General features: G+C 43.9%; 1 protein-coding gene across 2 annotated transcripts in view; it reads left to right on the top strand.

The window, feature by feature from the left end:
• The first annotated feature begins 2010 nt into the window (after nucleotides 1-2010).
• Nucleotides 2011-17058, top strand: part of si:ch211-212o1.2 (plasmanylethanolamine desaturase 1) — a 37540-nt gene continuing 22492 nt past the window's right edge. For both annotated transcript variants that reach the window (XM_014124249.3, XM_014124250.3), the window contains exons 1-2: nucleotides 2011-2264; nucleotides 2732-2926. In XM_014124249.3, coding sequence (XP_013979724.1) covers nucleotides 2258-2264; nucleotides 2732-2926 — 202 coding nt within the window. In that variant the 5' untranslated portion in view covers nucleotides 2011-2257. The remainder of the gene's footprint in view (nucleotides 2265-2731; nucleotides 2927-17058) is intronic.

Raw genomic sequence — 17058 nt, forward strand, 5'->3', positions numbered from 1 at the left:
TATTGTCGGAGCGAGCCATCCAAGATCTGGAAACCAGCTTGAGATGCCTGGTCTCAACCAACCCCACAACCTGGAGCCATCAACTGGTCTGGGTGGAGTATGCCCGGAACACCCTTCCCTGTTCTGCCACGGGACTCTCCCCTTTCAAGTGCTGCATGGGGTATCAGCCTCCACTCTTCCAAGAACAAGAGCAGGAGGTCAGCGTACCCTCGGTCCAGATGTTTGTCCGCCGCTGTCGACGTACCTGGAGAAGAGCCAGGGCGGCTATTCAGACAATAGACTAGGGCATAGAGTATGCAGTGCCATTGATGACTTTCACCATTCTTAGGTAGTCAACTGGGTGGGACTTCCTATGAGTTAAGGAATGATCACATAATTCCATCCAGGTCATCAGGAGGGATTGGCCAATGAATTATACTTTTGAGAAAACATGCCATAACTGCAGGTGGCAATAAATCATCATTGGCTTTATACCTGTTCCAACAACACACTATAGGTGCCAGTGTGCACCTTTAAGTACTAAATTTCCATTTTTCAGGACCCTGTCTTTCAAAGATAATTCGTAGAAATCCAAATAACTTCACAGATCGTCATTGTAAAGGGTTTAAACACTGTTTCCCATGCTTGTCCAATGAACCATATACAAGTAATGAACATGCACCTGTAGAACGGTTGTTAAGACACTAACAGCTTACAGATGGTAGACAATTAAGGTCACAGTAATGAAAACTTAGGACACTGAAGAGGCCCTTCTACTGACTCTGAAAAACACCAAAAGAAAGATGCCCAGGGTCCCTGCTCATTTGCGTGAACGTGCATTAGGCGTGCTGCAAATAGGCATGAGGACTGCAGATGTGGCCAGGGCAATAAATTGCAATGTCCGTACTGTGAGACGCTACAGAGAGTGCTACATGGCCAGCGAAGAGCCCGGATCTCAATCCCATTGAGCAAGTCTGGGACCTGTTTGGATCGGAAGTTGAGGGCTAGGGCCATTCCCCCCAGAAATGTCCGGGAACTTGCAGGTGCCTTGGTGGAAGAGTGGGGTAAATCTGGTGCAGTCCATGAGGAGGAGATGCACTGCAGTACTTAATGCAGCTGGTGGCCACACCAGATACGGACTGTTACTTTTGATTTTGACTCCCCCCTTTGTTCAGGGACACATTATTCCATTTCTGTTCGTCACATGTCTGTGGAACTTGTTCAGGTTATATCTCAGTTGTTGAATCTTGTTATGTTCATACAATGATTTACACATGTTAAGTTTGCTGAAAATAAATGCATTTGACAGCGAGAGGACATTTCTTTTTTGCTGAGTTTAGAAGTAGTAGAAGAAAATGTACTACTTCACAATGGAGATGCCTCAGTGGTGCTGCCCAAGTTCACACAGTGCCAAATAGAACATATACAATGTTGCATCTGCTAACTATCTCTATGGGGACTCCTGCCAGCACACACAACAGGTGCAGTTGAATACAATCATTAGGCTACTTTGTCAGACGCAGCCTAGCCAACAGAAATGTATCACTATTATGTTGTCCATTTACTTCATTCAATCTAAGGTAATGTGATAACTTGAAAGATTTAAATTAATATATATATATATATATATATATATAGATAGATAGATAGATAGATAGATAGATAGATAGATAGATAGATAGATATATCTATATATATAGATATATATATATTATTATTATTTTTATTTATTTTTCATTTCAACAAGTCTGCATGAGAAAACCAGATGCTGTGAAGAGGAATTTCCGGTGAGGGACAATTTCTGTTTTAAAATGTGGAAGGACAATTGAATTAACTCAACTCTATAAAGGAATAGAGAATATGGGCCTGCGGTGTCATATTTTAATCATTAAAGTTTGTGAAATTCCAACTGGTCTTTGTTTTTGTCGTGCACTGTTTGATCGGTGCCAGTGGGCAATGGTATCACCCGCGTATCAGCTCGAACCACGGGTGTATTCCTTCCGCCTATTCTGTTGCAAAACGTTTCTTAAACGGAAGCAAACTGAACGAAACTGGGATGGACCTACCTGAATTTGAACAATAGAAACTGTCGTTTTGGTCCGTTTTCTTCCTTTTGGTTCTTAAACGGTACATGGTTTCCGTAACGAATACGCCCCATGGTTCACTTCGCTGTTGCGCCAGGACATTAGGGATCCTCAATATTTTACAGCTGATTCGCTGAAGTGCTGGAGGAAAAGAAAGTGTGAGACTGTCAGTCACAGACGTAGCCTACGCTCCAATGCCAGGTATTTATCGCTGTGGTTTTGTCAATATCAGAGGAAATATTAAAAAAAAAAAAAAATACCTATTTAACTAGTTTCCATAAACAATTGCCTTTTTGTTTTAGACCTTTTTTGCTATCATAACTGTACTATCCCTACACTCTGGCAAGCATGGAGATATGCAAAAAAGAAAGTGTTTACAATAATGAGCGGAACATGAAAGCGCTGCTCTAAAACTTGCCAGTTATAGGCACACTAGGTTATTGTCTTTGAAGAATGAAATGAACTGTTGTCTCAATCAGACGAAAGGAACGTGGTACTATAGCCGCCGTTATAAGTCTGTTTGTCAGAGGCGGTTCATCCGTATTGTAGTTCCGGGTTTTACTGGGTAGCTCCGGTCCCGAGAGCATCACAACACCACACTGACAAACATTCCCTAGCAATCAAATAACTGGCTTCGTTTGAAGAAATACATGATTTATGCATTTTAGTTCAAACTGGGGGAATGGAAGGGAGGATCGCGGTGGCAGCGCCAGTACTAATGTCAGAGAGAGAGATTCAACATCGGTCTATGGCAGAGGAGGATCCTAACGGGAATGAGCACGGTTCGGCTGCCCGCAGCACGGCGCCTCGTTGGGGACCGCAGCATGCAGGGGCCCGACAACTTGCAACACTGTACTCACCTGGTAAGACAATGACCTGGGGAGAATACTTTTTTAATTAATGAAAGACACTAAACCTCACTAAGATTAGGGCTGTCACCTAACTACGCGCGCCATGCTGCTGATAATTCGCCAAAACTGTAATGGGCTGTTTATATAGAGGATGATAATAACACCTGTCATTGTTCAGATGAAGAATAGCAAAGATGTTGTATTATATTGACAAGATAGTAGAGTGACCGCTCTAACAATGAAAATATATTTCCTCAAAGATGGCAGGCATGCGTTAGGAGGCGAGATCAGGTGGGACCATTCTAGCCAATGAGAGGGCAGATAGTCTTTTTTATTTTTATTGTATTGCCGAAATGCCATGTGTGTCCACTTATATCAGAGCATTTGTAACAACATAACCATTACGAAACTTATATAAGCCTCACGTTGTAAATTAGCAATTCCATTTTTGTTGTTGACCAAATTCAACACATTGACCATCATACATAAATTCCTCACTTTGTGGTCTTATTTTCGTGGACAGATTTTGGGCAGAGTAAAACCTCTCGCTTTGCTTTTTCCTCTCTGAGTATAGCAACATTTTAAACGTTGGGTAAAAGGGCAAAACCCTTTTGTTATAGAAATAATACTTGCATTGGCTTCAACATAAAATGATGAGTTCTATATTTGTAGCACCAGACTTTTTCATAGAGATGAAAGTGTCCTCCATTTATAAATATGAGCCGATCCAAGCAGGTACTGTGCACTTAATGCACATGTGTAGTAGGCTACTCATCTAATATGATATTATATTGTTTTTTATTTCTGAAACAAAATCCCCAGATAATTTTAACATGACACAGATCACACGGAATATGGACCTCGTAATACTGTGTGCGTTTATGTTGTATTACACATCTATAATTAAATATATCTCATATTTGAATTCCGTCATAGGCTTGTTTATTCTATACAGACTTTAGAGCTGTAAAATGCACATCACTGATTTGGTGCTTTTCCAGAAGTGGGGTTCAGAGGAGAGCACTCTGTCTTGTTTCTGCACACTATGGAGAGTTGAGATCAGTTGGACAGTGCAGGGATCAGTTGGAACATGAAAGCCTAAAAACTTAGGGAGCTTTACTGAGAAAAGAAGACTATAGTCCAGCTCTATGCTTGTCCTGGACTGTGATTCCTTGTGTTTAGGGAGTTTTTACATCTATTCAAAATTCAGAGTGCTATTAGGGTGATAATGATCAGCCATTTTCCTGGTTGTGTTTGTCTATTGCCAGACATATGATGCTGCTACTGGCACATGCTCTTCATTACTGTACTGTATACATGTGTGTAGATGGATGGAGGGGAGAGTGCAGGGTTAATAAATTAATGTAGCAATGTATGTTCTTTGTAATGGGGGATTGGAGAGTGTTTTCTTTCGGCCAGATGTGAAGCTGGTTCTCACACCAGTTTATATCTAATCTGTTAATCTGCTTAGTATAATAATAATAATAATAATAATAATAATAATAATAATAATAATACATGGGACTTATATAGCTCTTTTCAAGGACCCAAAGTTGCTTTACAATTATAAAAATGAAAAAGAAAAACAACAAAACAGGATTCAAAATATCAGACTAAACAAAACATAAATCAAGAGAAGGGAAGATGTGTATGTGGAGGGTAGGGTTGGGATTGGGGTTAGGATAGTAGTGTGAGTGGGAGTGGACAGCTATTAGCGTGTGGTATTGGACCACACATTGGCCTGGAAGTAACACAAAACCAGATTTCAGGACACTACAACATCACAGCTGTTCACAAGAACACCCATTCCATTAAATGGACTCCTCTAATGGTATCTAAGAGGTTGCTTACTGTATCCGTCTGCTGAGTTAATGGACTGACAGGTCTCAGGGTTGAGGGATGATACTGTTACAGCACAGAGATGAAAGGGACATGATCTTGTAAAACCAGAGTTGCATGTTTGACTCTGAGTCTCTGATTATGGATAACTATTTTAAGAGGATTCCCCATGCATTTGGGGTCCTATTTTAGCCAAGTCACTAAATGGCTGGGCGGTTTAGTGGGCCATATGGGCACTTCCATGGTAACGGAATTACACTCAGATTTTTCATTTTATGTATATCAAACAAAAACCATTGATTTCAAAGTTTAACAAACCATAGAACTCTATGCACAAGGACTGATGGAGATTTTACCATAATTCTGTTACCAAACTTTACCTCTACAGTTTTTCCAGGTTTTTTTTATTGTGTAAATTATTCTAAGTAGTCATTGTCCATATAGTTGTAGGGTTTCTTAAACTTTGAAATCCATTGTTTTTGTTTGGCATACATTTTAAAGTGAAAAATCAAGTCTCAGTGTAATTCCGTTACCGGGGAATTGCCAATATACAGTGATCCAGAGAGAGACAAAGTGAGAGAGAGTCTGGGACAGCAGTAATAGGAGAAGAGGTATGTCAGGGATTCATGGTCCATGGCAGTAGACGTAGCAGACATGTGTTGAGGTGCAGGCGAGGAGTGGTTGGAATGAGAGGGCTGTGTTTGTGGACATGTTGAGGCTTAGCGGCAGGACTGGATTGATGAGGCTTTGGTGTGCTCAATGGAGGCTAAGGCTCATTACAGTAACCCCAGGACAGGCAAACAGCTGGACGTATCTCTCTGCCATATGTCTGTGTGTCATGCACGGCTGACTGCACTTTGCGCTTTTTATCCCACTTTACGGATTTGCCTGGAAGTAAACAGGATTTCTGCCTGCTTTCTGTTTTCCTGATTACTTTCACCAGCCGTCTTGGTCTGGTCTCAAGGCCACTGACTTTGTGTGTGTGTGTGTGTGTGTGTGTGTGTGTGTGTGTGTGTGTGTGTGTGTGTGTGTGTGTGTGTGTGTGTGTGTGTGTGTGTGTGTGTGTGTGTTCTCACATTACTCTTTAAGATCTAGTTTCCTTGGCTGTAAGCGATCTAGACTATGATAGTAATCTTTTTTTGCCCTTGTCCACATCTCAGGCCTGTTTCTATGACTCTCTTATTCAACAGCTTCCATTTATAGATAGTTCGGTGTGGTTACCATCAGATAGACCAGAGAGGCAGCCACAGTGTTTGGCCGCTTCTGTAGTTTTTAGCTTCAGTGTTCGTAGTGTACATACTGTATGTGGATTGTGTAAATGATGTGTCTATAAACAATATTTTGCCTATATACTCTGTTTATTGTCTGTGTATTCTGTTTATTGTGGAAGCACCATTTCACTGAGTCAAATTCCTGTACATGAAAATGTATTCGGCAAATAAAGGAAATTCTGATTCTGACCAAATGGGCACTGGACATAGTTCAAGCACAGTCGGTTAGGGTGGATTCACATTAGTAAAATATGTCTAATGAGATCGATCTCTCTTCAACATCAGATTTGCAACTTTTCTGTTTTCATTAAGTTTCAAGTTTTAATGTCACATGCACAAGCATAGTGAAATGCATTTCTTGTAAACTCAAATCCCAACAATGCAATAATCAATAACAATGTATAACTAGAAAAAAAACACGAGAAATAATAAATATGAAGAACACAATAAGTAAGTAAGCATACTATATACAGGGTCAGTTCCAATACCATACAATGTGCAGGGATACTGGAGTGATGGAGGTAGATATGTATAGGGGTAAGATGACTAGGCATCAGGATAGAAGATAAACAGACTAGCAGCAACTTGTATGTGAGTGGGTGTGCTTGTGTGTAGAGTCAGTATCAATGTATGCGCATATTATGTGTGAGTTAGCAGATGATGGAGTGAGTGTGTAGGGCCCAGTGAGTTTGCATAGAGACAGTGTAAAAATAGGTCAATGAGGATACAAGGTTAACTCAGATAGTCCATGTAGCTATTTTGTTAGCTATTTATCTTATGGCTTAGGGATAGAAGCTGCTCAAGAGCCTGTTGGAGCCAGACTTGATGCACCGGTACCGCTTGCCGTGCGGAGGCAGAGAGAATAGTCAATGGCTTGGGTGGTTGGAGTCTTTAGTGATTTCCAGGCCTTCCTACCACACCTCCTGATATAGAGGTCCTGGATGGCAGGGAGCTCAGCTCCAGTGATGTACTGGGCTGTCCGCACCACCCTCTGTAGCCCGCCACCCGCCACCCGTTTCCTGTAGTCCACGATCAGCTCATTGGTCTTACTGCCAGGTCACTGACCTCCTCCCTGTAGGCTGACTCATTGTTGCTGGTGATCAGGTCTACCACCTTTGTGTCGTCAGCAAACTTGATGATGGTGTTGGAGTCGTGCGAGGCCACGCAGTCGTGGGTGAACAAGGAGTACAGGAGGGGACTAAGCACACATCCCTGTGGGGCCCCTGTGTTGAGGGTCAGCGTTGTGGAGGTGATGTTGCCTACCCTCACTACCTAGTGTCAGCCCATCAGGAAGTTCAGGATCCAGTTGCAGAGGGAGTTGTTCAGATCCAGAGTCCTAAGCTTGGAGGGACAATGGTGTTGTACGCTGAGCTGTAGTCAATGAACAGCATTCTTACATAGGTATTCCTCTTATCTAGGTGGGTGAGGGCAGTGTGGAGAGAAATTGAGATTGTGTCATCTATGGATCTATGGATCTGTTGGAGCGGTATGCAAATTGGAGTGGGTCTAGGGGTGGCTGGGATGGTGGATTAATTTGTGCCATAACCAGCCTCTCAAACCACTTCATGATTACAGAAGCGAGTGCTACAGGGTGGTAGTCATTGTGGCATGAAGTCTTAGAGTTCTTTGGGACAAGAATGATGGTAGTCATCTTAAAACATGTGGGAATTACATACTGGGACAAGTAGAAGTTGAAAATTACAGTGAATATGTCTGCCAGCTGTTCTGCACATGATCTGAGAACACGTCCTGGAATACCATTGGGTCCCGCGGCCTTGCGAGTGTTGAGCTGACTAAAGACCTTGTACACGTCGCTCTCGGATAGCGAGATCACCCAATCCTCTGGGTCGGCGACGGCCATCATTCTTGGCATGATGATGTTGTTGTTATAAAATGCATTGAGTTCATCTGGTAGAGAGGCATCGTTGGGCAGATCACGGTTGTGTCTTCCTTTGTATACCATTTAGCCTTGGATGTGGTGTGGCCAAACATATACAGGAGCTTTTCATCCAAACCATATTGCAGATAATGATGCACTTGATTAATGCAATGATTCAATTTGGCTAACAGAGCAAACATGCTGTCTATTGGTATTAAGTAATTAAGGTAATTCTTGCAGGGACATGTGGCGTGGGGGAGCAGCTGTCTTTACACTGTACCACTGTGGGGGGTATGTGATGTACAGTGCTTTCGGAAAGTATTCAGACCCCTTGACTTTTTCCACATTTTGTTACATTAAAGCCTTGTTCTAAAATTGATTCAATATTTTTTTCCCTCTTCAATGTACACACAACACCCTATAATGACAAAGCAAAAACAGGTTTTTAGATTTTTTTGCTAATTTATATAAAATAAAAAAAATGTATAACATTTACATAAGTATTCAGACCCTTTACTCAGTACTTTGTTGAAGCACCTTTGGCAGCCATTACAGCCTCGAGTCTTCTTGGGTATGACGTTACAAGCTTGGCACACCTGTATTTGGGGAGTTTCTCCTATTCTTCTCTGCAGATCTGTTCAAGCTCTGTCAGGTTGGATGGGGAGCGTTGCTGCACAGCTATTTTCAGGTCTCTCCAGAGATGTTCGATCGGGGTTCAAGATGTTCGATCGATGTTCAAGTCCGGGCTCTGGCTGGGCCACTCAAGGACATTGAGACTTGTCCCGAAGCCACTCCTACATTGTATTGGCTGTGTGCTTAGGGTCATTGTCCTGTTGGAAGGTGAATCTTCGCTGCAGGCTGAGGTCCTGAGCGCTCTGGAGCAGGTTTTCATCAAGGATCTCTCATTACTTTGCTCCGTTCATCTTTGCCTTGATCCTGAATAGCCTCCCAGTCCCTGCCGCTTAAAAACATCCCCACAGCATGATGCTGCCACCACCATGCTTCACCGTAGGGATGGTGCCAGGTTTCCTCCAGACGTGACGCTTGGCATTCAGGCCAAAGAGTTTAATCTTGGTTTCATCAGACCAGAGAATCTTGTTTCTCATGGTCTGAGAGTCTGTTCGGTGCCTTTTAGCAAACTCCAAACAGGCTGTTATGTGCCTGTTACTGAGGGGTGGCTTCTGTCTGGCCACTCTACCATAAAGGCCTGATTGGTGGAGTGCTGCAGAGATGGTTGTCCTTCTGGAAGGTTCTCCCAACTCCACAGAGCCCTTTCAGAGTGATCATTGGGTTCTTTGTCACCTCCCTGACCAAGGCCCTTCTCCCACGATTGCTCAGTTTGGCTGGGCAGCCAAGTCTAGGAAGAGTCTTGGTGGTTCCAAACCTCTTCCATTTAAGAATGATGGAGGCCACTGTGTTCTTGGGGACCTTCAATTCTACAGAAATGTTTCGGTACCCTTCCTCAGATCTGTGCCAATCTGACACAATCCTGTCTCGGAGCTTTACAGACAATTCCTTTGACCTCATGGCTTGGTTTTTGCTCTGACATGCACTGTGAACTGTGGGACCTTTATATACAGTACCAGTCAAAAGTTTAGACACACCTACTCATTCCAGGGTTTTTCTTATTTTTTTTACTATTTTCTACATTGTAGAATAATAGTGAAGACATCAAAACTATGAAATAACACATATGGAATCATGTAGTAAATAAAAATGTGTTAAACAAATCAAAATATATGTTATATTTGAGATTCTTCAAAGTAGCCACCCTTTGCTTTGATGACAGCTTTGCACACTCTTAGCATTCTCTCAACCAGTATCACATGAAGTGCTTTTCCAACGGTCTTGAAGGAGTTCCCACATATGCTGTTGGAAGAACAGTTTGTTAGACCACATTGGGTCTCTTTACACTAAACTACTTTGACGACACAAACTAGGTCCAGGAGAGATGCTTGTGTAGTATAAAGAGGCGGATTTAGATTCAAATCTCTCTTAAATAATCGTGATGGTCTCTGGTTCTGTGTCCTGGTTCTGTGTCCTATCTATCATTTAGCTATCACTTAACTGACCTTCTGTAAAGGTGAGTAAATGTCATATGAGCTTACTGTCCTTCAGGACAGCTTGTCCACATGCAGTTGGCCTCTGGACTTTGGAGGAGGATCCGCCGGCCCGAGCCAGTGAAGAAAAGTACACCTCAGTCTTATATCCACTTTGGAACTTGGCATCATCAGTCAGTTGTATGTCAATGTGTTCCACAGTATTTCTACAGGACCTTTGTTACCAAATCAACATCAGAAATGTCTCTTATCTTGGCCTCCCGAGTGGCACAGAGGTCTAAGGCAGTGCTAGAGGCGTCACTACAGATCCGGGTTCGATCCCAGGCTGTGTCGCAGTCGGCCGCGTCCAGGAGACCAATGAGGCGGCGCATAATTGGCCCAGCGTCGCCTGGGTTAGGGGAGGATTTGGCCGGCCGGGATGTCCTTGTCCCATCGCTCTTTAGCGACTCCTGTGTAGCTCACTTATCCACTGCAAATTATATTTTAATGTCAGATACTCAATACATTGATCTTCAGACAAAAGTATTGTTAGTGTAGTACCTATTCTCATCTCTTACATTTTTTGGTGTAACATACAGTTAGAAGAACAGTTTGTTAGACTACATTGGGCCTCTTTACACTAAACTACTTGCTACAGCAGTGAAGCAGTGAAGACCTCTGTTAGTGAAGCACATACACACTTATTTTGACCTCTTTTAAAATACTCTGACTTAAACCCTGTAGACAGCTGTGAGACAGACACAAATTAGAGGAAGAGTAGTATGAAGCAGTGTCTTTCCATACGTTGGCACCAGGCCTTGGGTTTGTGTTGCAGCTCAGGAATCAGAACTCACAGTCTGCTCTACAGCGTTACACCTGACACTGCCTGCCCATGTCAGTCTGACTGAACTTAACACCCTGCCAACCTGACACACAGAACCTTACACTAGCCCTACCCAGCCCAGCAATACAGAACCTTACACTAACCCAGCCCAGCAATACAGAACCTTACACTAGCCCTACCCAGCCCAGCAATACAGAACTTTACACTAGCCCTACCCAACCCAGCAATACAGAACCTTACACTAGCCCTACCCAGCCCAGCAATACAGAACCTTACACTAACCCAGCCCAGCAGTACAGAACCTTACACTAGCCCTACCCAGCCCAGCAATACAGAACCTTACACTAACCCAGCCCAGCAGTACAGAACCTTACACTAGCCCTACCCAGCCCAGCAGTACAGAACCTTACACTAACCCAGCCCAGCAGTACAGAACCTTACACTGGCCCTACCCAGCCCAGCAGTACAGAACCTTACACTAGCCCTACCCAGCCCAGCAATACAGAACCTTACACTAACCCAGCCCAGCAGTACAGAACCTTACACTAGCCCTACCCAGCCCAGCAGTACAGAACCTTACACTAGCCCTACCCAGCCCAGCAATACAGAACCTTACACTAACCCAGCCCAGCAGTACAGAACCTTACACTAACCCTACCCAGCCCAGCAATACAGAACCTTACACTAGCCCTACCCAGCCCAGCAATACAGAACCTTACACTAACCCAGCCCAGCAGTACAGAACCTTACACTAGCCCTACCCAGCCCAGCAATACAGAACCTTACACTAACCCAGCCCAGCAGTACAGAACCTTACACTAGCCCTACCCAGCCCAGCAATACAGAACCTTACACTAGCCCTACCCAACCCAGCAATACAGAACCTTACACTAGCCCTACCCAGCCCAGCAATACAGAACCTTACACTAACCCAGCCCAGCAGTACAGAACCTTACACTAGCCCTACCCAGCCCAGCAATACAGAACCTTACACTAACCCAGCCCAGCAGTACAGAACCTTACACTAGCCCTACCCAGCCCAGCAGTACAGAACCTTACACTAACCCAGCCAAGCAGTACAGAACCTTACACTAACCCTACCCAGCCCAGCAATACAGAACCTTACACTAGCCCTACCCAGCCCAGCAATACAGAACCTTACACTAACCCAGCCCAGCAGTACATAACCTTACACTATCCCTACCCAGCCCAGCAGTACATAACCTTACACTAGCCCTACCCAGCCCAGCAATACAGAACCTTACACTAACCCAGCCCAGCAGTACAGAACCTTACACTAGCCCTACCCAGCCCAGCAGTACAGAACCTTACACTAGCCCTACCCAGCCCAGCAATACAGAACCTTACACTAACCCAGCCCAGCAGTACAGAACCTTACACTAGCCCTACCCAGCCCAGCAGTACAGAACCTTACACTAGCCCTACCCAGCCCAGCAATACAGAACCTTACACTAACCCAGCCCAGCAGTACAGAACCTTACACTAACCCTACCCAGCCCAGCAATACAGAACCTTACACTAGCCCTACCCAGCCCAGCAATACAGAACCTTACACTAACCCAGCCCAGCAGTACAGAACCTTACACTAGCCCTACCCAGCCCAGCAGTACAGAACCTTACACTAGCCCCACCCAACCCAGCAATACAGAACCTTACACTAACCCAGCCCAGCAGTACAGAACCTTACACTAGCCCTACCCAGCCCAGCAATACAGAACCTTACACTAACCCAGCCCAGCAGTACAGAACCTTACACTAGCCCTACCCAGCCCAGCAACAGAGCAGAGCCCACTAGCCCAGTACTGCCCCCTGTCTGCCAGCAGAGTTCTTACACACCCAAAGCTCCTCCCTCCACCTCAGTCACCTCCATTAGAGAAGTGAACGCGCTGTACTCTGGCAGAAGGCTGAATTATTGAAGCCCCTCCCTCGGGGTTAAAAGCCGGCTCTGGACTCCTGACCCCAGGGTCACAGGGTCGCGGCTTCAAGGCCAGGCTGAGAGTGGAGCTCAGTGCGCTGACCTTGACTGACCTGTGCTCTGTGTCTGACCCGGATCGGCCTGGGCAAGACTGGGCCTCTGGACCACCCCAGGTAGAGGGCAGAATACAGGATGCATGCATTAAACAAGAGCAGGCCATTTGTTAGACGCTGTGTGTTCCACTGTAAACCTGACTGCATTGCACGCCTTCCTGCATGTGTGCTGCTGAGAGAGAGAGAGAGAGAGAGAGAGAGCGAGAGAGAGAGAGAGAGAGAGAGGGGGGAAGAAATAGGCTACCTGCCATTGCCCCTGCTGTGCTCCTCAATTATACACCCACCAGGGAAGCTAAATACATTAGGCTGGATGCATAGTTTCAAACACACACATGTTCTGCCCAAATACATTAGGACAAAGCCTGTTATTAATATTTGATTGAACTCTCCTTCTGTCCTTTGTATCTTCTGGTGACTTTGCTATAGTGAGGATGGAGGCAGTGGGAATCTGGTCTAATTACTGTTATTAAACTGAATATTTTCCTCCCAAGGAGTTAGTCTATCAGTGTGGAGCAGAACTTGGAAATGAATTTGTGGGAACATTTACATTTTTAAAAGCTCCGTCTACTCAGATACACTACATGGCCAAAGGTATGTGGCCACCTGCTCGTCGAACATCTCATTTTTGTAATTATTTTTTATTTAAACTTTATTTAACTAGGCAAGTCAGTTAAGATCAAAATGTTATTTTACAATGACGGCCTACCCCAGCCAAACCCTCCCCTAACTCGGATGATACTGGGCCAATTGTGCGCTGCCCTATGGGACTCCCAATCATTGCTGGTTGTGATACAGCCCGGGATCGAACCAGGGTGGGTAGTGATGCCTCTAGCACTGAGATGCAGTTCCTTAGTCCGCTGCGCCACCCGGGAGCCCCAAAATCATGGGCATTAATATGGAGTTGGTCCCCCCTTTGGTGCTATAACAGCCTCCACACTTCACGATTTTAAGTGCTACACGCTTCAGCACTCGGCAGTCCCGTTCTGTGAGCTTTTGTGGCCTACCACTTCGCGGCTGAGCCGTTGTTGCTCCTAAATGTTTCCACTTCACAATTACTGCACTTACAGTTGACCGGGCAGCTCTAGCAGGGCAGAAATTTTACGAGTCACTGAGCTCTTCAGTACGGGCCACTCTACTGCCGACGTTTGTCTATGGAGATTGCATGGCGGTGTGCTCAATTTTATACACCTGTCAGCAACAGGTGTGGCTGAAATAGCAGAATCCACTAATTTGAAAGGGTATCCACCTTAAAGTGGATACAGACTTAAAGTGGATCTGACAGCATTTTAGCAACATAAAATCTTATTAAAATATGTTCATATACACCCATAGGAAGAATATGACACTTTAAATATTATGACAAGCGAGCACTTGGATATGGTCATTTTCACATTTTCATAAATTCTTAGAATGTTTGGGAATACGTATACTAAGGCATTTGTGAAATTCTATAACAATATATAGTGGAAAAGCCGCCGTGCATTTGGACAATCACTAGACACTGCAGTAAATAAAACCTAATAAAAACAACTGTCTCCGCTAGGACCATAGTCTACGCAGACCGGTGCACCATAGCCAATCAGAGCTACTGTAGGCCTTTATGCAAACAAGCCATTTGCCACACAAGCCTGCCATCGTTCACTTTGAACTGGACTGTGTGTTTACAGGCAGTTGCAGCAATTAGATTATTAGAACGCATTCGGCAAAAACTACACCTTAATGGTATTCTGCAAATATGTCAATACCACGTATTTACCTCTTACATTTGGGAACTACAGTCTTATTGATCAAACAACCATGAAAAGGTAGTTTCTCTCTCCCGCAGTTACGCACATCAACAACAACAAAATCAACAACTAATGCTAGTCACAATGGTTAGCTAGCTACTTCCGGACACAAATAAGAGAACACCTCACTCTGAGCATTTTACTCGCCCAAGCAGAGCTCGTTAGCTAGGCTGTTTACATGTTATCTAGAGCTTTTGTGACTAAATGACTTTTTTTGACTACATTTACTGACACGATCATATTCAGTGGGTGTTACCCGTTCGTAAATTCATCAGTTATTCTGCGCTCTGGCACACTCAGACGAGAGTGCTCTGGAATCGGAGTAGATAGCCAGGGTGAATTTGCGAACGCAAGAGATATGCTAACTGGATACTGTAACAATCGTTCAATTTCTTGCTAGCTAACCAAATGACACCTGTATCTCTAGCTGTGTATAGCCACCGATGACAATATGAGGGGAAAAAGTCAATCACTCACCCACTTCTCCACTTCTCACATGACATCCTCCTAGCAGCTACAGTGGTTCTTCCGTTAAAAGTTTTGAGCTTATGCCGCGACCGTTTGTGGTAGATGGTGGCAGATTGTGGTAAATTGCATCATTCTGGCAACAATGGCTGACACTTAAATAACATGCCCTAGAATTGTGCGGCACCCTGCAAGCTGTGCTGCAGTATGCTGCAACTTTTAAAGAAAGAACTACTGCAGCTAGCTATCTAGCTAGTTTGATTGTATTGACATTCCCAGCCTTAGTTACATTCGTCCGTTTTTGTACAAAATATTGAGTCATTGAAGTTGAAACAGTGCATCCCAAATGGAGGCAGCAAACAAGGCACCAGGCCAACTGTGATTACCAAGAAATATATTGGTGAATTATATTAATCATGCATTAAACTGCATCCATCTATTCTGCCAACAATGCTTAGTGTATGTCATGGAACGTTGAGTCAAATAGAACCTATTTTTAAAACCTGTTTATGAAGTTGGTTTTGTTGCGTAAACTGGGAATTTGATATTTTTTTACTGATATTATGATTGTCTGTTTGTTTCATATCTGCAAAGTAGTTAAAACGCTGTCAGTTCCACTTTAAAGAACTAAAGCTGACATTTTTCAAATTCCTTGAGCTCTCAGATCCAGAGCCCAACGTTCATTATGTCTGAAAACAATAGACATGGACACAGGACACATAAAGCATGGAGCTTGCCGTATGGATGTGACTGTTGACCTTGACCATTGCTTGAATAGAGGACGCTTTCCATTTAGCAATGTGTGATCTTGTTTATCTGTAGTTGAATGAATAAAAATGAATTAAAAAACACTCAAACAGTTAGTGTACGTGAAATACATGATACATTACAGAACAACTCAGAGTAAATGACTATCAACTATACTGAACAAAAAATATCAATGCATCATGCAATAATTTCAACGAGCCGGATGTGGAGGTCTTGGACTGGCGTGGTTACACGTGGTCTTGTCACACCCTGATCTGTTTCACCTGTCTTGGTGATTGTCTCCACCCACCTCCATGTGTCTCCTGTTTTCCCCATTAGTCCCCGGTGTATTTATCCCTGTGTTTCCTGTCTCTCTGTGCCAGTTCGTCTCGTTTTGCCAAGTCAACCAGCGTTTCTCCTAGCTCCTATTTTTCCCAGTCTCTGGTTTTCCCTAGCCCTCCTGGTTTTGACCCTTGCCTGTCCTGACGCCGAATCCGCCTGCCTGACCACTCTGCCTGTTCTGACCTCGAGCCTGCCTATCTCCTTGTACTGTTTGGAGTCAGACCTGGTTTATGAACTCTCGCCTGTCCCCGACCTGCCTTTTGCCTACCCCTTTTGGTGTAATAAATATCGGAGCTCAATTATCTGCCTTCTGTGTCTGCATTTGGGTCTCGCCTTGTGCCCTTATAGGTTTGCAGTTGTGAGGCCAGTTGGACCTACTGCCAATGATGTTGGAGGCTGCTTATGGTAGAGAAATTAACATTCAATTCTCTGGCAACAGCTCAGGTGGCAACAGCTCCCTCAAAACTTATGACAAAACTGCACATTTTATAGTGGCCCCAGCACAAGGTGTCCCCAGCACAAGGTGCACCTGTGTAATTATCATGCTGTTTAATCAACTTCTTGATATGCCACACATGTCAGTTGGATAGATTATCTTGGCAAAGGGGAAATGTTCACTAACAGGGATGTAAACAAATATGTGCATAACATTTGAGAGAAATAGGATTTTTGTGCGTAAAGAGAAATTCTGGGTACTTTTATTTCAGCTCATGATACACGGGACCAACACTTTACATGTTGCATTTATATTTTTGTTCGGTGTAAATAAGACTTAACGTGGTTACGCGTGTCTTCAATTCAAAATAATCTCTAATAGAATCAACTATTTGAGTGTGATACACACAGGAGCTTTCTACCAAGTTCTCAAATTCAAGCTGGAAC

This window comes from Salmo salar, chromosome 10, assembly GCF_965601325.2.
Source record: "Salmo salar chromosome 10, fSalSal1, whole genome shotgun sequence".
NCBI lineage: Eukaryota > Metazoa > Chordata > Actinopteri > Salmoniformes > Salmonidae > Salmo > Salmo salar.